General features: G+C 39.1%; 1 protein-coding gene across 4 annotated transcripts in view; it reads right to left on the reverse strand.

Annotated features, from left to right (window-relative positions):
• The window catches only part of TRIM37 (tripartite motif containing 37), a 137,603-nt gene that overhangs the window by 46,751 nt on the left and 67,858 nt on the right, over window positions 1-22,994 (reverse strand). For 3 of the 4 annotated variants that reach the window (XR_010318372.1, XM_003414589.4, XM_064271301.1), the window contains exons 18-21: window positions 18,441-18,635; window positions 9,666-9,974; window positions 1,537-1,665; window positions 988-1,177 (exon numbers count right to left, since the gene is read on the reverse strand). Coding sequence is in view for 3 of the 4 variants with exons in the window: in XM_003414589.4 (XP_003414637.1) it covers window positions 988-1,177; window positions 1,537-1,665; window positions 9,666-9,974; window positions 18,441-18,635 (823 nt within the window). In the remaining variant the exon portion in view is untranslated. The remainder of the gene's footprint in view (window positions 1-987; window positions 1,178-1,536; window positions 1,666-9,665; window positions 9,975-18,440; window positions 18,636-22,994) is intronic. The other variant, XM_010594290.3, reaches the window with a different exon arrangement.

A 22,994-nucleotide genomic window follows, 5' to 3' on the forward strand; every position in this document is an offset into this window, starting at 1 on the left:
GTGGTTAATACTAACTTTCCATTTTTTACTTCTAAAAAATTCACTAGAAAACTCAAAATAAAAAATTATGAAATGGTGGATTGTATCAATGTCCGTATCCTGGTTGTGAGTTCAAACTATCTCCCTAACAAATAAAATACAGAAGCTAGTTGCAGCTTCCACTTGAAAGAACATGTATAATCAGGCTAGGTAACGGGGGCAATTATAGCACATTTTTATAGCTTAAACTTGCGTGAAAACACGAAACTAAACCACCACCTGTCCATTTAGATTTGGTAATTATCCAGACCTTTAAACTGTGTAAGATGAAATGAACCTCAGAGATGTTAAACTTTCTCTAACTTTAATCAAAAGTTCTTTTCAAAGGTAGAACGATTGTTTAAATTTAGAAATATATTTCAATCAGCAAACGGATACTAACGCCTCCCTGAGCACGTTCATAGACAACACATTCTACCATCACTCTTTCTTTTGAACAGATGGAGTTTAACTGACACGGGTGGGATTTGATTTTAGGTTTCCTGGGAGAGAGATAAAGGTGTTAACTGCCACATACAACCTTCTAAGAAATTCCAGCTATGGGTTTTGAGGACACTTTCATAAGAGGAGAGATAAAAGTAGAAGACCTTTGTCCTATTCAAAAAAAAATGTAAAGCCCTGTCAGACGTAATGGAGCCCAGCATAAATGTCTTTACAAGTGTGGAATAGATGAGGGGGAAGAAGCAACCCCCTACCCCAAAACTATCTCAGAAGGTAGAGTTTACACAAGGTTACATACCACGGCTATCCTAACGTCAGTGAAAATGGGCTCCAACATACTATGTAAACTGAACATTTGGTGCTAACTCATTCCGTTAAAAAAAAAAAAAAGGTCTCCGATGCTTTAAAAGTTAACATTTCATAAAACAAGTACTCTGTCCATTAGAAAAAGGGGAAATCAATTTTGTTCATTTTGATGTAGACTAAAGAGCCAAATATAGTTATTACCCCAAGATGACCATTTTCCTCCTTTTCTCAACAGTAGATAAGCCATTGAAAACTGCAACCACAACGGCATCTGAATCCAAAGCTTTACACTGCCGGTCTTCGGTTTTGGGCAGAATATCACCGATATTGCCATGTGTCAAGGCCCGGGGAGAACTGTGCCTGCTCCCAGACTGTGAGCTTCCTGGGGAGCCTTCGGAAAAAGAAAGGATATTCAGAAAGGAGGCAAATAAACATGAATGTTTTCCCTCAAGTTTTGACTTCAGAAAAACAGGTTTCACTATACATACATTTTTAAACTGCAGAAAAACTTCAAAAACAATACATGTTTCTGGACTTTCTGACGTAAAAGATTTACAATTAAGGGTCCCGAATATACAGTCTAATGACTGAATTTTCTCACTGAGGGATCTGCTCTGCTGTGGATCAAGGAACTTTCAAACTGAATTTCAGCATTTTTGTTGCCTTTCAAGGTCTAAAGCTACAAAATAATATCAATTTCCAAACAGACAGCCAACGACCATAATTACATTCCAAATTTCCTAAATTTACCTTCAGACAAAGTTTGACAGTCTCCCTTTGAACGACTGTTTTCCCCAGAGTCCACTGCTCTTCGAAGTGATAAGCTACCTGCTACACTGGACCGAGCTGGCTTGGGTGAATTACTCTTCTTATTTGCAGCTGCAAAGACATTTAAAAGCATTTCTGAATATAATCAAATAGCATGAAATTCACTACCTAGGTAGTCAGACGTTTACTTTTATCATGCATGGAAGGTGTTCTGTCTACTGTGTTCAAAAATAAATAGGACACTTTGTGGTCCCAATTGGTTTATTTGTGTTTTATGCCAAAAAGCATTTCTATTTTGTTGCTTGTGGAGAAGAGTCTTAACATAAAAAACTAGAAGATTCCATAAGAAAAATCGTACCAGACATGTTTTCCAACCTCAATGCAATTAAACTAAGTATTAACAACAAAACTATAACCCCCAAAACACTTGGAAAATATAAAATATTACTGGATTAAGAACAAAAACAATGCTGAATTAGAAACAAGTAAGAAATAACAATATTTCAATCGAAAGGTTTATGGTCAAAGCAGTACTTAGAGGAAAATACATAGACTTAAAAAATAAATGTATGGGGGAAAAAAAAGACCCAATATGTATAAACTAAAGATAGAATAAGAATAAAAAAAAAAGAGAGAGATTTAGAACTAAACAACAAGCTCAGCAAGGTTGAGGTTACAATATCAATACACAATCATCAACTATCTTTTTATACACCAACAAGAAACAATCCAAGAATGAAACTATAAGACAATTTCATTTACAGTATCATCAAAAAGAATAAAATACTTAAGAGTAAGTGTAAAAAAAGAAGTACAAGACTTTACACTGATAATTACCAAATACTACGGAAAGAAAATATAGGCCTAAATAAATGGAAAGACATCCTGTGTTTATTTACTAGAAAACTTAATACTGTCAAGGTGGTAAACCAAAAAACCAAACCCACTGCCACAGAATCAATTCCGATTCATAGTGACCCTATAGGACAGAGGAGAACTGCCCCATATGATTTCCAAGGAAGCAGACTACCTCAACTTTCTCCCGCAGAGCCGCCGGTGGGTTCGAACCATCAACCTTCTGATTAGCAGCTGTAACACTTAACCACTGTGCCACCAGGGCTGCTTTTAAGACGGTAATACTCTCAGAAATGCATCTATAAATTCGACAAAATTTCTATTAAAATTTCAGCTGTCATTTCTTGCAGAAGTTGACGAGCTGATCATAACACTCACATGAATAAGCTAGAGAATCAGAACAGCAAAAACAATCTTGAAAAAGAAAGACAAGTTAGAGGACTCACATGTCTGATTTCCAAATTTACTACAAAGCTATAATAATTAAGACTGGTAGTACTGGCATAGGGACAAACATATAAATCAATGGAAGAGAACTGACAGTCCAGAAATAAAGCTATATATATATATATGGCCAATTGATTTTCAACAAAAGCACAAAGCCTATTCAATGGGGAATGAAGAGTCTTTTAAAAAATGGTACTAGGACAGCTGGATAGTCACATTTTGCAAAATAAAGTTAGACGCTGACATGACACCTGACAGCAAGTACAAAATTAACTCAAAATGGATCAAAGGTTTACTATAGAGTCAAAACTATAAGGTGCTTAGAAGAAAAAAAAGAAAACACAGGTGTAAATCTTTGTGATCATGAATTAGGCAACATTTCTTAAAGACACCTAAAGCACAAGCAACCTAAATAAACAAATAAATTGGACTTCACAAACATTTAAAACTTTTGTACATGAAAGGACACTGTAAAAATGGAGTGGGGGCAGTGTCTGACTTCCTTCAACTCCATAAGGGGGAAGGAGAACCAAGATCAACAGCACAAGGCTGACTCATATGAGGTGGAGGGCCAAACAAGCCTCCCCTCTTCCTCTCTTCGCCATCTTTACTAATTCTGACACCAACTATCCCTCACACGGCACTCTCTGCTTCTCTGCTGGGTTCGATAACTCATGGCAGTGGCCACACGAAACGCACAGCCCATACTCATGATTATGGGGTTTATTAGGGAAGAAACAGTTACAATTAAGGCTCAGGAATACTCAGAGATACAGTTCTTCCATCAGGACAGCCCCTTCCAAGCAGTGCTTGCAGGTATGCCTCTCCCTGGCCGTATGCCTCTCCCCAAAGGCACTCAGCTGGGAAGCCCACCGCACCATCTCCTGCTCTCCTGGGTCTCTTCTGCCACTGGTTCTGTCTTTAGGGTTACAGCTTGCTCTCTCTCTCTGTCTCCTACTTTCTGGAGCTTCTCAGAGCAGGGATCCAGGGCCCAAATGACTCCTTCTCTACTCCTGGCTATTCATTCTTGGTGGTAGAATCCTCTTTGCTCTGGAACTGGCTCTCTTTTAAGACAAAACTGACCAATCCCCTTGCCAGGCCACAATTACCTTATCACATACCTCACCCAATCACCTGAGTAGGAGTTACAAGACCATGGCTAGAAAGGCCACACACAAAAGTAATTAATGGCACCAAAGACACTAACAAGAAAGTGAAGACAATCCACAAAATGGGAGAAAATATTTGCAAATCATGGTATTCATAACATATAAAGATCTCTTTCAATTCAATAGTAAAAAGACAAATAATCACATTTAAAAAGGCAAAGGATCTGAATAGGCATTTCTTCAAAGAAGATATACACAAGGCCAGTAAGTACATGAAAAGATACTCAGTATCATTAGCCATCAAAGAAACTCCAATTCTTTAATACTGAAAAGATGTCAATTTCCCAAATTAGTCTTTAAATACAATGCACTTCCACTCAAAATGTATTCCTGGAAGAGTAAATGTGCAAGAATCATCTTAAACATTTTGAAAAAAATAACAAAAATGAGGACAAACCTATTGTACCCAACGAATACTAGGTTGAACAGTATCAAAATGCCGTTTCTACAGGTCAAAAAACTGTTGCAAACTGGCAATTTCACATGGATCAACCTTTATGAACAAGTTCAAGAAGAGATGCATATTAAATGTGGGAATTTAGTCTGCAATAAAAGATGCATTTCATATTGCTGGAAAGAATGAAATGTTCAAAAAACAAGTTTCACAGACCTTACATCATACACCATCATGTAAAATAAATTATATATGGATTAATGACCTAAATGTAAAAAATATAAAAAACAAAAGTATCAGAAGAAAATAAAGGTTTTTCCTTTTTTTATTGTTTTAAGCGAAAGTTTACAGTTCAAGCTAGTTTCTTATACAAAAATTCACACACACATTGTTATGTGACTCTAGTTGCTCTCCCTATGTGACAGCACACTCCTCCTTTCTACCACAGATTTCCCGTGTCCATTCAACCAGCTCCTGTCCCCTTCTGCCTTCTCATCTCACCTCCGGACAGGAGCTGCCCATTTAGTCTCACGTATCTTGAGCGAAGAAGCACATTCCTAATGAGTATCATTTTATGTCTTATAGTCCAGTCTAATCTTTGTCTGAAGAATTGGCTTTGGGAATGGTTTTGGTTTCCGGCTAACAGAGACTCCAGGGGCCATGTCTTCTGGGTCCCTCCAGTCTCAGTCAGACCACTAAGTCTGGTCTTTTTACTAGAATTTGAGTTTTGCATCCCACTTTTCTCCTGCTCCATCAGGGACTCTCCGCTGTGAGCCCTGCCATCGCGGTCATTAGTGGTAGCCAGGCACCATCTAGTTCCTCTGGTCTCAGGCTGATAAGAGTCTCTGGTTTATGTGGCCCTGTCTCTTGGGCTAATATTTTCCTTGTGTCTTTGGTGTTCTACGTTTTCCTTTGCTCCAGGTGGGTTGGGATCAACTGATGCATCTTTGATAGCCACTTGCTAGCTTTTAAGACTACTCACCAAAGTGGGATGCAGAACATTTTCGTAATAAACTTTATTATGCAAATTGACCTAGCTGTCCCTTGAAACCATGGTCCCCAGACCCCACCCCTGCTACTCTGTCCCTCAAAGTATTTGGTTGTATTCAGGAAACTTCTTAGCTTTTGGATTAGTCCAGTTGTGCTGACTTCCCCTGTATTGTATGCTGTCCTTCCCTTCACCTAAGAAAATTCTTATGTACTGTCTAGTTAGTGAATACCCCTCTCCCTTCCCTCCCTACCCTCATAACCATCAATGAATGTTTTCTTCTGTGTTTAAATCTTTTCTTGAGTTGTTGTAATAGTGGTCTCATACAATACCTGTCCTTTTGTGACTAATTTCACTGAGCATAATGCCTTCCAGATTCATCCATGTTATGAGATGTTTCACAGATTCACTGTTGTTCTTTATCATTGCGTAGTACTCCATTGTGTGCATATACCATAATTTGTTTATCCATTCATCTGTTGATGGGCACCTAGGTTGTTTCCATCTTTTTGCTATTGTAAACACTGCTGCCATGAACATGGTTGTGCATATATCTATTCACGCGAGGACTCTTATTTCCACAGGATATACTCCAAGGAGTGGGACTGCTAGATTGTATGGTAGTTCTATTTCTAGCTTTTTAAGGAAGCACCGAATCGATTTCCAACATGGCTGTACCATTTTTCATTCCCACCAGCAGCATATAAGTGTTCTATAGTCTTTCCACAACCTCTCCAACATTTATTATTTTGTTTTTGGATTACTGCTAGCCTTGTTGGGATGAGATGGTATCTCATTATAGTTTTGATTTGCATTAGTCTAATAGCTAATGATCACAAGCATTTACTCAAGTATCTGTTAGCCACCTGAATGTCTTCTTTGGTGAAGTGCCTGTTCATATCAATAAAGGTTATTTTTATAATCTTGGATGGAAAAAGGCCTTCCAAATAACAACATAAGAGACCGAAACCATGAACACTATAAATAGATCTGTTTAAAATAAAAAATTTAAAACTTTGTGTTTAGTTAAAAACAAACAAAATCCCCCCCTCCAAAAAAAATACACAAGTGACAATAGGTGGAAATATATGTAAAATATACAACAAAGGGTTTCCGTAAAAGCCTATCCAAAAAGCAGTACTTCCTTTGGTTTTAACTTGCCATTTTCTAAACCACTAGGTGAGGTTTAGTATATTTTCATGTTTTATTGTCCACCTGTATTTCTTCTTCTGCTACTGGCCTAATTCATAACCTTTATTCATTTTTCTACTTAACTGTCTCCTTTTCTTACTGATTTTATGAGAATTCTACATAATTTGTAATTATTCCCTCTCCTATCAATCTCTGGAAACCCTAGTGGCATAGGGGTTAAGAGCTATGGTTGTTAACCAAAAGGTCGGCAGTTCAAATCCACCAGGCACTCCTCGGAAACTCTATGGGACAGTTCTACTCTGTCCTATAGGGTTGCTATGAGTTGGAATCAACTTGATGACAGTGGGTTTGGTTTTTTTTTTTTCTTTTTTGGTTTTATCCATATCTACCGGATCATTACCATCAGCATTCAAACATCAGTAGAGTCCTTCTTAAAAAACAATACACACAAAACAATTCTACAGCCCCCTCCAGTTACCATTTCCTTCACTGTGAAACTTCCTGAAGGAGCTGTGCACTCCTGCTCCAGTGTCTCATCTCATTCACTGTTCTGCTACACTCGTTCATGGGAATGGTTCTCAGATGGGCCACCCCATCTTCGTCTTGTTACTTCTCAATGGTATTTAATTCAGGTGACCATTTCACTTTGTGAGAGTATTACCCTCTTCTAGTTTTCCTTCTACCTAAGTGATGGCTCTTTTCCATTTCCTTTGCTGACCTCCTCTTCCCTACTAGACATTTAAATGTTTACATCTCAAGAGCCAAAATTTCTCTTCTCCATTTAAACTCCCTTTATACTTGATCTTATTCAGGCCCTGGCTTTAAACAACATCTGATGCTGTTGTTTATTATTCTCAACTACTTATATCCAGCTTTGACCTCTCCTTTTCGTTTCAGGGAAACCCTCGTGGCGTAGTGGTTAAGTTCGTAATGGTTGAGTTCAGCTACTAACCAAAAGGTGAGCAGTTTGAATCTGCCAGGAGCTCCTTGGAAATTCCATGGGGCAGTTCTACTCTGCCCTACAGGGTCGCTATGAGTCGGAATTGACACGACAGCAGCAGGTTTGGTTTGGTTTTTTCGTTTCAGACTTGTGTACCACTCACCTGTCTATGAGACATTTCTACATATCTAGCAGACATCTCAAACTTAACATGTTTAAAAAAAAGAACTCCTGATTTCTTGTTCCTATCTCTCCCCAACTCCACAACCTGATTCTTCCTTATTTGTTCTGCATCTTAGTAAATGACACCATCAGTTACTAAGTTGCTTAGACCAAACACATAAACATCATTCTTAGTTCTTCTCTTCCCTCAAACTCTATTCAGCCATTCTCACCAGGGTTGCAGGTGAGAAATGAGCTTCACTGGCCCTAAGGTATCCATTGTATATAATGGATTAACTTCTTGCCTATGCATCTATTCTAGAATAGTGCTAGTTATGCACCATCCTTGGGAGGATAAGAAAATAGTCACACAGTCACCTTCTCTGGTTCAGATGGGAACCTCAGTCAAGACAGTGTGCTAAACTATGAGCCAGTTTATTAACTGACTGTTTTTAATTCCAGAATAAACCACCATATTTCATACAAGCTATGGTAATAGGCTCCTTACTGATCCGATAATTCCCACTCTCATCCATTTTTAGACTCATTTAGACACAACAAAGTAATCCTTGTAAAGGGTAAACACCCCATTGATTTTTATCCTCCAAGGACTTCCTCCTAAAACCAAAATCGAATTCCTAATTGTGGTGTTACAAAGACCTACCTGATCTACACTGCTGTTGTTAGATCCACTGAGTCAGTTCTAACTCACAGCAACCCTACAGGACAGAGCAGAACTGCCTCACAGGTATTCCAAGGAGTGACTGGTGGATTTGAACTGCCAACCTTTTGGTTAGCAGCCGAACTCAACCATTACGCCACCAGGGCTCCAACTAGAGGTAGTATAACTCTCTGACCTCATCTCCTGCTATCCTCCCCTCTCTGCTTTGTTCAGCATATTCGGCCATACTGGTTTTCCTCTGATCCTTCAAACATGCGAAGCAAATCCTGTTGCAGTGACTTTGGATTTTCTGTTTTATTTACCTGGAACACTGCTTCTCCTAGAACTTTGCGTGGCTGCCACTTTTTTGTCCTTCAGATCTCGGTTCAAATGTCTCCTCAAGGAGACTTTCTCTGACTACCCCAGCTAAAACAGCATGTTCCTCACCTGATCTTCCCATTCCACTACTGTTCTTTCCTTCATAGCACTTATTACCCACTGAAATCATCTTTACTTGTTTTTAAGTTTTAATGTCTAATTCCCACCAAGAGAATGTAAGATTCATTAGGTTAAAGGTTTTGTTTGTCTTGTTTATTACCCGGCACAAGGTAAGCAATCAAGAAACGTTAGCTCTGCCCAGAAGAACTAGATGATGCCCGGCTACCACAGAGATCACAATACAGGGTCCTGGGCAGAGGAAAAAAAAGTAGAACAAAATCCAAAGGCACAAAAAAAGGCCAGACTTACTGGTCTGACAGAGACTGGAGGAACCCTGAGTCTATGGCTCCTGGACACCCTGCTAACTCAGAACTGCAGCCTCTCTGGAAGTCCACCTTTTAGCCAAAGATTAGACAGGCCGGCAAAACAAACATTAACACACATAAGGAACGTGCTTCTTAGTTCAATCAAGTATACGAGACCAAATGGGCAACACTTGCCCAAAAGCAAACATGAGAAGGCAAGAAGGGACAGGAAAACTGGACGGATGGGCACGGAGAACTCAGGGTGGAAAGGGAAAGGGGGTGAGTGCTGACACATTGCGGAGACTGCAACCAACTTCAAAAAACAATTCGTGCATAGATTTTTTAAAGAAAAACTAATTTGCACAGTAAACTTTCATCTAAAACACAATTTAAAAAAAAGAAAGAAAATGTTAGCTCTTTCTGCTATATAGTAGAAAATATGCAGAATCTGTTTTAGGTGGCAAAAAAGCCTGTGGGTATTTGTCATCTTCATTCAGTGGAAGAGAGATGTTTAAATATTATTATTCTGAGAATAACTAGTGATCTAGCTTCCCAAATGGCATGTGGAGAAATGATGCTAATAGAAACTTTTTCACTTACAGTTTCGTATGTAACAACTGGCAACTGATGACTTTGCCAGGAGCTCCATTCCCAAATCCTGTAATCTCCCAGAGTTTTCAGTTCCACATGCAGCTAGAGCTGCCTGGTCAGCAGAAAAAAGGTTTGTCTGCATGTCTCCAGAAGCAGCGTTGCCGCTTTTTATTTCTGAAAGTGTATGCTTTACATCAGTTTTCATACATCGAACTTCAGCCATCTGAGTTTTGAGTCTTTTTAGCATCTTTAAATCAGAGGGAACTCGCCACATCGCCTGCTGCTTCCTTTGATCCTTATCTTTTCGAGAATATGATGCTTCAGAGAGAAAGTGACATGTCATGTTAATCTAGATTCTGACATCCATGAGATCATTTTGTACCATGAATATGTGCAAATTTGATGTGTAAATAAGCTAAGCGCTTGAGGTGGTATCAACAATAAAAGCATGCATTAAATGCCATTAATGAAAATAAAGAGACACAAGTATCCTAACTTCATTCAAGGTTAGAAACTGGATAACAGCATAATCAACCACTCAGATCTGAATTACATATTTAACCCTAAAAGATTAAAAGCTACCCTACTGCCTTATACTTTATATTTCTTCTTTACACTTCTTGCCTTTTCTCAAGTTTTTTACATTGAGCTTTTATTACTTTCATAATTCAAGAAATAAAAAAAAATCTAGAAGCTAAACATTTAGTTAAATCTGCTATATTTTTTTGAAGTGATTCTGACTAATTTCAAAAAGTTGACTTACTGAACTATTGCCCACTGTTCATATGCCATGAAACATCATAAAAGAAACATTCCGTCACTAAATCTTTGCAGCCACTAAAGTAAGCTTCTTCTCTTTTCCCAGAGAAAACAGTTGAAATTGTTTTTAATTTCTTCTACCTCTACCCAAATTTAGAAAGCAGATGCAGCAAGGCACAAGCAAGAAAAATACATGCTCCTCTTCTATTACAGGAAGGGAAAAAGAGGTAGGTTATTTTGGAAATCAAAGAAAATTATGCCTGACTTAAAGCAAAATAGAAAACAGGAGACTATGAGGCACCCTAGCTAGACAACGAACAAATCCTTTACTGGCAGGAATGAGAGCTGAACCTGCTTAGATACGCAACAACCTTCTGCCATAGAGAGGATGTACAGTAAAGGGTAGACACTTCAGTTTGCCCAATGGCCCTTCCACTTCTACCTTCCCTAAAGAGCCCAGATTGTGCTCAGGTATTAGGTGGGCAGTAATGTACTCAGAGAGGTTGGGTCCTTCCTTCAGTCCCAAGGGATGTGGTCTATGGCTGGTCTAACCCCATTCCTCTTTGACAGTGAGTAGGGTGGGCAGGTGAGCAGGCTGTAGCCAAAGTCTCTTGGGGCACTTTTGGGACAGGTTTTCTACCTTGAATAGGAAAATGTTATAATGTTTATTTATTCAACAAACACCTGTAAAGAGCTTAAAAACTATTAAGTCACGAATCCTCTCATATCAACCCTCCAAAACAAAAAAACAAAACCCAGTGCCATTGAGTCGATTCTGACTCATAGCAACCCTATAGGACAGAGTAGAATTGCCCCCATAGAGTTTCCAAGGAGCGCCTGGTGGATTTGAACTGCTGACCCTTTGGTTAGCAGCCGTAGCACTTAACCACTACGCCACCAGGGTTTCCATTATCAACCCTATCGGGTAAATATGATTATTATATTCATTTTACAAATAAGGAAACTAAGACAGAAAGGTTATGTAACATACTCAAGGTAACACAGCTAACAAGTAGGGGAGCTTGAATTCAAAGCTAGGAATCTGCCTTCATGGTCAGTGACCTTAATATTAACAACTTTGCCCTTCAGAGTTGCAGGCAGGTCTCTTTTCTCTCCAGTCTTTTTCTTCCTGCTAGGGATACAATCCTGTGAATTCATGATGCCTGGAGCTGTGGCAGCTATCTTATTGCCATGAGAGAATGACAGGGAGACCCATCCATTGCTCTGCCTTCAAGGACCTGAAAAACCTGGAATCACCTACCTCCAGACTTCTTAATATGTATGACAGGTGCCTTGAATATTTAACCCACACCAACCATGAACAGCATTTAACAGTCCTAACAGAACATGACCAGAGATTTAAGAAACCCAGGGTTTAGTCATAGACCTGTTTAGCCTCAAACTTCCTATACATCCTTTAACTTCTGAGTTAATTTATTTGTAAAATGAAGAAAATAATTTATACATAACATGGTTGTTGTGAAGCTGAGAAGATTCAACGTTTGTAAAAGCACTCTGCAGAATGCTAGGTACCATGCAAATATAAGATGCTGCTATTATTACTCATTGATATAGTTCCCATCCAACCCATTGTCCACCATGCTGCCACAGTCATGTTCTAAAACCCAAATCAGGTCACCATTACTTCCCTGCTTAGAATCCTCATGTGGTGTTCTACAGCATTTAGCAAAGTACCTGGCACAGTACAGAAGGCCCTACATTATCTTCCTTATCTCCCAATCTCTTGGAAGCTTGATCTTCTACCTCCACTGCAAATGTTCCCCAATCTTCTGGAATTACTTGTAGCTTTTTTCTTTCTGTACACCAGCCACACTCTGTCTCACTTCCATGCTTTTCACACGTCCTGTTCCCTTTGCTGTCTCTGCAAAGCCAAACTCATCATACGTAACCTGACATGTCCCCTCTTCTCTGGAAATGTCAACTGCCCTCTCCCAAGTCCATTTTCCTTATCTAAATTCGTACAGTACAGAGAGTACACTTCTATGGCAGCACTTACCACAGTACACAGGGAAGATGGATATGTAGATCATGAGCAACCTGAAGGTGGACATCAGATCTCACTGGTACTAGTATTCCAGGCTGAACACAGCCTATGGCATAAAATACTCAAAGTCTTAGCTGAACAAAATCTTTGGGGCCCCCACCTCCCATCCCACATCTACATGGACTTAAATATAAAAATCTGTATTAACCCACATGGTACAGTTTTACTACCAGGAACAGGCAAGAATAATTTTTTTTTAAAAAGTCAAAATCCAAAATGAGAGAGAATACAAAAAGGTTTTAACAACCAAATAAGCAAATCTCCTTGATCTGATAATCAGGCAATAAATATTTACTGAGCCCCTTCTAAATGCTAGGCACTGTGCTGGGCATTGCAGAGACAACAGTGAGCAAGACAGTCTTTGCCCCATAAAGCTCACAATCCAGTTGGGAAAAATGAAAATTAATTCATTTCAATAGCATGTGATAAGTGCAAAGACAGGAAAATGTAAGGAGCTATGGGATTTTATACCAGGAGAACCTGACCATTTAACCATACTGCACTGAAAGTGAGAGGCCTTCTAAAGTTGCTAAGTTACCTGGTTAACGAGAATTGGGTCTAATCTGTAACACTTCTATCACTGACATCATTCAGCTATGGCCTTCAAGAATGACACTTCTACCATATACAAAAACTAATTCAAAATGGATCAAAGACCTAAATATAAAGCCAAAAATTACAAAATTCATAGAAGAAAAAATATGATCAACGCTAGAAGCCCTAATACATGACATTAACAGGATACAAACCACAACCAACAGCACACAAACTCCAGAAGCTAGATAACCAGGATCTTCTAAAAATTAAACACTTACGCTCATCAAAAGACTTCACCAAAAGAGTAAAAAGAGAACCTACAGACTGGGAAAAAATTTTGACTATTACAAATCAGACAAAGGTCTATTCTCTAAAATCTGCAAGCAAACCCAACACGTCTGTAACAGAAAGGCAAATAATCCAATTAAAAAATGGGCAAAGGAACACACAGTTCACCAATGACATTCAAGCAGCCAAGAGACACGAGGAAATGCTCGTGATCTCTAGCCATTAGAGAAATGCAAATTAAAACCACAACGAGGTACCATATTACCCCTGCATTACTGGCACAAATTAAAAAAAAAAAAAAAAACAGGAAATAACAAATGTTGGAGAGGCTACAGGAAGATCGGAACTTTTATTCACTGGTGGTGGGTGTGCAAAGTGATACAACCAGTTTGGAAAACGATATGGCACTTCCTTAGAAAGTTAGAAAGAGAAATACAATATGATCCAGCAATCCCACTCCTAGGAATATAGCCTAGAGAAATAACAGTCAACACACGAATAGACATATGCACACCCACGTACACTGCAGCATTGCTCACAATAGCAAAAAGTTGGAAACAACCTAGATGCCTATCAAAAGATGAATGGATAAACAATCTGTGGTATATACACAAAATGGAGTATTATGAAGTAATAAAGAACACAATGAATCTGTGAAGCATCTCATAACATGGATAAACATGGAGGGCATTATGCTGAGTGAAATAAGTCAATCACAAAGGGACAAATCCTGTATGAGACCACTACTGTAAAAATTCATGAAAATGTTTACACACAAAAAGAAACAATCTTTGATGGTTACAAGGGAGGTGGGGGTGGGGATGGAAAAACACTAAATAGACAATAGATAAGTGGTAACTTTAGTGAAGGCTAAGACAAGTACACAATACTGGGGAAGCCAGCCAATACAACTTGTACAAGGCAAGGTCATGGAAGCTCCATAGGCACATCCAAACTCCCTGACGGATCGAAATGCTGGGCTGAGGGCTGTGGGGACCATGGTCTCAGGAAATATCTAGCTCAACTGGCATAACATAGTTTATAAAGAAAATATTCTACATTCTACTTTTGTGAGTAGCATCTGGGGTCTTAAAAGACTATGAGCGCGGCCAGCTAGGATACTCCACTGGTTCCACCCCTTCGGAAGCAAGGGAGAATGAAGAAAACTAAAGATATAAGGAAAAAATTAGTCCAAAGGACTAATGGACCACATCTACCATGGCCTCAACCAGACTGAGTCCAGTAGAACTAGACGGTGCCTGGCTATCACCACTGGCTGCTCTGACAGGGATCACAATAGGAGGTCCCAGATACAGCTGGAGAAAAATGTAGAACAAAACTATAACTCAAAAAGAAAAACCAGGCTTGCTGCCCTAACAGAGACTGGAGAAACACTGAAAGTATGGCCCCAAGACACCGTTTCAGCTCAGTGATGAAGTCACTCCTGAGGTTCACTCCTCAGCCAAAGACTGGACAGGCCCATAAGTCAAAATGAGTCTAAAGGGGCACACCAACCCAGGGGCAAGGATTAAATGGCAAGAGGGGGCAGGAAAGCTGGTAATAGGGAACGCAAGGTTGAAAAGGGAGAGTGCTGACATGTTGTGGGGTTGTTAATCAATGTCATAAAACAATGTGTACCAACTGTTTAATGAGAAACTAGTTTGTTCTGTAAACCTTCATCTAAAGTACAATATAAATTAATAAATATTTACCAATATTAAAAAAAAAAATGACAGTTCTCTGCAGCTTCTCCTCTGCACTTGTGTCTGTCAAGGCTGCCACCCTTCTCCTACCCACCTAAGTTTCTTCAGAGTCCTCTTAACCACATTTTGATTGGTTGCCAAGTCCTATAAACCCTAACTCCAAGAGGTCCTAAATACTACTACTGCCACCCTGTAAGTGTATATTGCCTACATTATGTGTCCTGTGGAAGCTGAGTAGAACTCTTAATGTCAAAAAATTCTAAACACTCTACACCCCAGCTACACATGATAGTTGTATTTTTAAGTATATGATGACTGAGGAAATACACAGATATATATGAATCTGCACTCTTATACTAGGAACCACTGAAATAAACTCCTACAACAATCCCCTGGCTAAGCTTCCATTTCTGATGTTTTTCTTAGCATTGTCAGCTTTCTAAAATACAGTTTGAATCAAACCACTTCTGAAATAAAGCAGTGGTCCCCCACTGCCTACTATGAACAAATTCTTCACAAAATGGTCCCAACTTCTAGTTCTATTTACTACTACGTGCACTTTAAAATCTAGTTCAGCTAGTTTACCTGCCTTCATTCCCTGATGCATTTTACAGTATAGTCGTTAAGAACATGGGCTTGCGATGAGTCTGACACATAGCAGGCGTGATGGTTATGTCAACTTGGCCCATGATTCTCAGTGGTTTGGCAGATATTATGTAATCATCCTCCATTTTGTGATCTGATATGAACAGCCAATCAGTTGAAAGGGGAATTTTCTTGGGGGTATGCCCTGCATCCTATATCTATGGGTGTTTTGGCAAAGCTCACTCTTCATACTGCGTCTGACTCGTCAACCTCTGACTTCTGGTTCTTGGGACTTGAGCTTACCAGCCTGTTGCCTGACCTGCAGATTTTGGGATTCACTACCGCTTGCAGCCCCGTAAGCCAGCAGCCTGCCATCTGACCTGCCGATTTTGGTTTCATCAGCCCCTGCTACCATGTGAGTCAGGAGAAGCCTCTAGCCTGACACCTGACTCATGGGTTTGGGACTTGCCAGTCTCCACAACTGCGTGAGCCATTTTCTTGAGATAAATCTTTCTATATATACATTTATTATATATACGCTTCACTGGTTTTGGTGCTGTAAAGAACCCAGCCTAAGAAAGCAAGTGTTTAATAAATACATGTTGAAGGAAAGAATACATGAAGAACTAAAATAAACATCAAAATTCAAGCAAACATCTTAATAAGAAGAAAACTGAGTCTTTCCACATTAGCTTTTGTTAACAACCCCTCAGATAGGTTACCCTCATCTGGCTTCCACGACTCTGTTCTCCTGGTTTTTCTCCTTTCTGAAGGCTGTTTACCTGGCTCATCTTCCTCACAGCCAGTAAAAACAGATGTTTACACGGATTATGAATTATATCCCTGGCCCTCTTTTTTTCCTTCCTTCTTCAATTTCTCAAAAGTCTCTTACAAAATCTCACTCCCTTAGTTTTAACTATCCAATACCACTTCTAGGAAAATAACTGCCTGAAGTCCAGTTCTTAATTTTTAGCTTAATTTCAGAGCTGTCTATTAGGCATCCCTACTTTGCTATAACACTTGTATGTCAAACTCAGATGTTTAAATGCAAGACTTCTTTCTGTTCCTTTCTCCCACCTCCCCTACTTCTTATATCTTCATCAGCATGTTACCTGGATTTGAAGCTGAGGTCATCTCATTATATTATCCATTTTATGGAAAACTAAGTTTTTAGAGAACTATTGCTCTTACTCTCTACACATAGTTTACATTCTTTTTTCCAATGACATTTAAATCTATTCCAAAAACATGATTTAACTTCTCTGTGAAATATGCCATTGTATCACCAACAGTAATTTATTTCACCATAACTTTACTGTGGTATATTTTCAAAAATCTTTTAATGAAAACTGAACAATGAAATTACTGGTTTAAAGGACAGAAGTAAAATTACTTATTTACAGGATACTAAAACCCGACCAAACCTGTCAATGCTGAGTCAATTCTGACTCATACCAACCCTGTAGGACAGAATAGAACTACCCCATAGGATTTCCAAGGCTGTAACCTTTATAGAAGCAAACTGCCATGTCTTTATCCTGTACAGTAGCTGGCAGGTTTGAACTGCCAACCTTTCAGTTAGATGCCGAGCATTTAACCACTGCACCATTTGTTTAAAGGGTAGGGATATTTTAAGTTTACTACGAAACTGTCCTTCAAAAAGGTTATACCACTTTACACGTCTACGTACAGAACCAGAACTTGTCTGTTTCACCAGGCCTTTGCCAACAACACTGGTTACTATCACTTAAATGTATATGTGTGGAGGGGTATTTCTTTGTTGATCATTAGCACAAAGTGTTATTTTTATTTTCTTTCTTATAAATCTTTATACTTTCCAAGATTTCTACAATAAAAATGTACCAGAAAAAAAAAGTAAAATCATATAATGTGATACTTGCTACAGAAGCACAAGTATTTACAAATTATACTTGCACCATAGATAAGAAGCAACTGTTTTATAACCTGGCTGGAGACAGCCCTTAAAACTGAAAAGCCCCAGACTTTCAGGAAGCATTCCTTAAGAAGCAAGAGACCTAGAAGAACTAGGCTCTGAGTCCTCTTCCCCCTAGAGTAGCTCTACTTCTGTTTTCTATGCTGGCTGAGACATTGTTCGAAAAATGAGTTCTGCTGATTTAAAGAAGCTGCAAAATCACTGTTCTAAATCATTTATTTGATGTATATAATACTACCGATTAAGTAGGAAAGTACCTGTTATATTTTGGAAAGTTTTCCAACAAAAATGGGTTTTAAAACGTAGGTTTTAAAGGTAAATCCTTAGCTATCCAAAGTGACTACACCTTGGAGAGTTCCCAAAAGCTCAAGTTCAACAACACAAACCATCTCATTACAAGTAATACAAACATTTTCACTTTAACCAGGAAACTTTGCACACGAAACACTTCTGCCCACTGGGATACAGTTTTAGGATACCGAGCATTAAAGCATGAGAAAACTATCTTTTTCTATGTTCAATTTAGACACAGTTCCAGCAGGAAGCCAGGGAATCATGAGGCCAGAAAACACTAATCTAAGCCCATTCACAAAGAGGATAAGTATACTTCATATGAATCAAACTGCCCAGTAGACTTGATCTAAATGGAAAATCGTATGAAAAACCTTCTTACAGGCATTTTTACTTCGGTTTACACAAAAGACCTTTGAACAATAACAACAAAAATGAATACGGTTAATATAAATGTCATTTCTATGACATACAGGTTAATAGAAAATAAAAAATCAATCTGCTACAGAAATATACCATGTTCCAATATTTAACATTTATATTAAAATTCAAGAGCTCTTTTAGAGACACACCGAAAAAAAGCAAAATTATTATTATTTTACCTGTGGGCTGCAAAAGTGAAGCAGGTGGGCGAGGCTGTAAGCCCCACAAGTTTTCCATACTGCTCCGGTCCTTAAGGTCCAACAAATGTATTAAAATCAAGGGATCAATGTCTAATAAACTACTGGTAGCGGCAGAGCACAGATGAGCTCTTCTTGACATTCTACTACCAGCGCCCATGTAGCCATGACTACTACCTGCAAAAGAAACACAAACATAGAAAATGCATATGCTATATATTTGCACAAATTTAAGTATACTTAAACCACATAACCCCCACGTGTCTGTCAGTTTGTCGTACTGTGGGGGCTTGTGTGTTGCTGTGATGCTGGAAGCTATGCCACTGGTATTCAGATACCAGCAGGGTCACCCATGGAGGACAGGTTTCAGCTGAGGTTCCAGACTAAGACAGACTAGGAAGAAGGATCTGGCAGTCTACTTCTGAAAAGTATTAGCCCGTGAAAACCTTATGAATAGCAGCAGAACACTGTCTGATAATAGTGGTGGAAGATGAGCCCCCCAGGTTGGAAGGCACTCAAACGATGACTGGGGAAGAGCTGCCTCCTCAAAATAGAGTCAACCTTAATGATGTGGATGGAGTAAAGCTTTCGGGACCTTCATTTGCTGATGTGGCATGACTCAAAATGAGAAGAAACAGCTGCAAACATCCATTAATAATCGGAACCTGGAATGTACAAAGTATGAATCTAGGAAAATTGGAAATCGTCAAAAATGAAATGGAACACATAAACATCAATATCCTAGGCATTAGTGACCTGAAATGGACTGGTATTGGCCATTTTGAATCAGATAACTATACAGCCTACTATGCTGGAAATGACAACTTGAAGAGGAATGGTGTTGCGTTCATCGCCAAAAAGAACATTTCAAGATCTATCCTGAAGTACAAAGCTGTCGGTGATAGAATATCCATATGCCTACAATGAAGACCAGTTAACGCGACTATTATTAAAATTTACGCACCAACCACTAGGGCCAAAGATGAAGAAGTAGAAGATTTTTATCAGCTGCTGCAGTCTGAAATTGATCGAACATGCAATCAAGATGCATTGATAATTACTGGAGATTGGAATGCGAAAGTTGGAAACAAAGAATAAGGATCAGTAGTTGGAAAATATGGCCTTGGAGATAGAAACAATGCCGGAGAGTGAATGATAGAATTTTGCAAGACCAATGATTTCTTCATTGCAAATACCTTCTTTCACCAACATAAACGGCGACTGTACACATGGACCTCGACAGGTGGAACACACAGAAATCAAATGGATTACATCTGTGGAAAGAGATGATGGAAAAGCTCAATATCATCAGTCAGAACAAGGCCGGGGCCGACTGTGGAACAGACCACCAATTGCTCACATGCAAGTTCAAGCCGAAACTGAAGAAAATCAGAGCAAGTCCGCGAGAGCCAAAATATGACCTTGAATATATCCCACCTGAATTTAGAGACCATCTCAAGAATAGATTTGACACATTGAACACTAGTGACCAAAGACCAGACAAGTTGTGGAATGACATCAAGGACATCATCCATGAAGAAAGCAAGAAGTCACTGAAAAGACAGGAAAGAAAGAAAAGACCAAGGTGGATGTCACAGGAGACTCTGAAACTTGCTCTTGAGCGTCGAGCAGCTAAAGCAAAAGGGAGAACTGATGAAGTAAAAGAACTGAACAGAAGATTTCAAAGGGCCTCTTGAGGAGACAAAATAAAGTATTATAATGACATGTGCAAAGAGCTGGAGATGGAAAACCAAAAGGGAACAACACGCTCGGCGTTTCTCAAGCTGAAAGAACTAAAGAAAAAAATCAAGCCTCGAGTTGCAATAGTGAAGGATTCCATGGGGAAAATATTAAATGATGCAGGAAGCATCAAGAGAAGACGGAAGGAACACACAGAGTCATTACACCAAAAAGAATTAGTCGATATTCAACCATTACAAGAGGTGGCATATGATCAGGAACTGATGGTACTGAAGGAAGAAGTCCAAGCTGCTCTGAAGGCATTGGCAAAAAACAAGGCTCCAGGAATTGATGGAGTATCAATTGAGATGTTTCAACAAACAGATGCAGCGCTGGAGGTGCTCACTCGTCTATGCCAAGAAATATGGAAGACAGCTTCCTGGTCAACTGATTGGAAGAGATCCATATTTACACGTATTCCCAAGAAAGGTGATCCAACCGAATGTGGAAATTATAGAACAATATCATTAATAACACACGCAAGCAAAATTTTGCGGAAGATCATTCAAAAACAGCTGCAGCAGTATATCGACAGGGAACTGCCAGAAATTCAGGCTGGTTTCAGAAGAGGACGTGGCACCAGGGATATCATTGCTGATGTCGGATGGATCCTGCCTGAAAGCACAGAATACCAGAAGGATGTTTACCTGTGTTTTATTGATTATGCAAAACCATTTGACTGTATGGATCATAACAAACTATGGATAACACTGTGAAGAACGGGAATTCCAGAACACTTAATTGTGCTCATGAGGAACCTTTACATGGATCAAGAGGCAGTTGTTCAGACAGAACAACGGGATACCGATTGATTTAAACTCAGGAAAAGGTGTGCGTCAGGGTTGTATTCTTTTACCATACCTATTTAATCTGTATGCTGAACAAATAATACGAGAAGCTGGACTATATGAAGAACGGGGCATCAAGATTGGAGGAAGGTTCATTAACAACCTATGCTATGCAACTGACACAACCTTCCTTGCTGGAAGTAAGAGGACTTGAAGCACTTATTAATGAAGATGAAAGACCACAGCCTTCAGTACGGATTACACCTCATCATAAAGAAAACAAAAATCCTCACAACTGGACCGATGAGCAACATTATGATAAATGGAGAAAAGACTGAAGTTGTCAAGGATTTCATTTTACTTGGATCCACAATCAACACCCATGGAAGCAGCACTCAAGAAATCAAAAGACGCATTGCATTGGGCAAATCTGCTGCAAAGGACCTCTTCAAAGTGTTGAAGAGCAAAGATGTCACCTTGAAGACTAAGGTGCGCCTGACCCAACCCATGGTATTTTCAATCGCATCATATGCATGTAAAAGCTGGACAATGAATAAGTAAGACCGAAGAAGAGTTGATGCCTTTGAATTGTGGTGCTGGCGAAGAATATTGAATATACCATGGACTGCAAAAAGAACGAACAAATCTGTCTTAGAAGAAGTACAACCAGAATGCTCCTTAGAAGCAAGGATGGTGAGACTGCGTCTTACACACTTTGGACATGTTGTCAGGAGGGATCAGTCCCTGGAGAAGGACATCATGCTTGGCAGAGAACAGGGTCAGCGGAAAAGAGGAAGACCCTCAACAAGGTGGATTGACACAGTGGCTGCAACAATAAGCTCAAGCATAACAACGACTGTAAGGATGGCGCAGGACCAGGCAGTGTTTCGTTCTGTTGTGCATAGGGTCGCTATGAGTCGGAACCGACTCAATGGCACCTAACAACAACCAGTATACTTAAAAGAAAAAAACAAACTGGTTAAGGGTGTCAGTCTCAGACTGAACTTGTTAATGACGTATGTATATGATAGACCGGTGAGAACAGATGTCTACACCACCTGTTAGACTGAGCTCCTTAGGCCAAGGACAAAATCTTTTTCTCTAGTGCCTAGTACAGTGCCTAGTAAACATTAGGTACGCAAGATGTTGGTTAAAATTGATCTCCTTCAATAAGGCCACTTAAAAATATTTTAAAGAAACACAACATTTCATTTCACCATAAAGATACACAAATGGTCAACAAGCACATAAAAAGGTGCTCAACATCATTAGTCATGAAGGAGCTGCAAATTAAAACCACGATGAGATACTACCTCATTCCAACCAGAATGATTATGATAAAAAACAAAAACAAAGCAAAACAAAAACCCAAAACACAAGAAAAGAACAGGTGTTGGCGAGGAGGTGAAGAAATTGGAACCCTCACTCATCTATGAAGGGAATGAACTGTCGTAAATACTTTGGCAATTCCTCAAAAGTTAAACAGAGACTATCACATGACCCAGCAACCCCAATACCAAGTATATACCCAGAAGTGAAACCAGGAGCATAAACAAAAACCTGTATACCTATGTTCTGTCCAGCATTATTCACAATAGCCACAAGGTAGAAACAGCCTTTAATGTCCATCAACATATGAGTGGATAAACAAAATGTGATATATACATACAATGGAATATTACTCAATCAAAAAGAGAAATGAAGTCCTGATACATGCTACAACACAAATAAACTTTGAAAACATTATGCTGAGTGACATAAGTCAGTCACAAAAGAATACTGTATGATTATGTGCAATAGGCAAATGTATAGAGACCAAAGCTTATAGCAATTATGAGAAGTGGCAAAGAGGGGAAAAGTGGAAGTCATTGCTTCAGGACGCTGCATGTCCGTTAATGGTAGTGGAATAATTTGAAAAAGGATAGTGTTGATGGCTGCCCAACCTCATCGATGTAATCGATGTCATAAGTAAAAATTGTTGAACTGTTAAATTTTTTGTTATACACAT

This window comes from Loxodonta africana, chromosome 18, assembly GCF_030014295.1.
Source record: "Loxodonta africana isolate mLoxAfr1 chromosome 18, mLoxAfr1.hap2, whole genome shotgun sequence".
Lineage (NCBI taxonomy): Eukaryota > Metazoa > Chordata > Mammalia > Proboscidea > Elephantidae > Loxodonta > Loxodonta africana.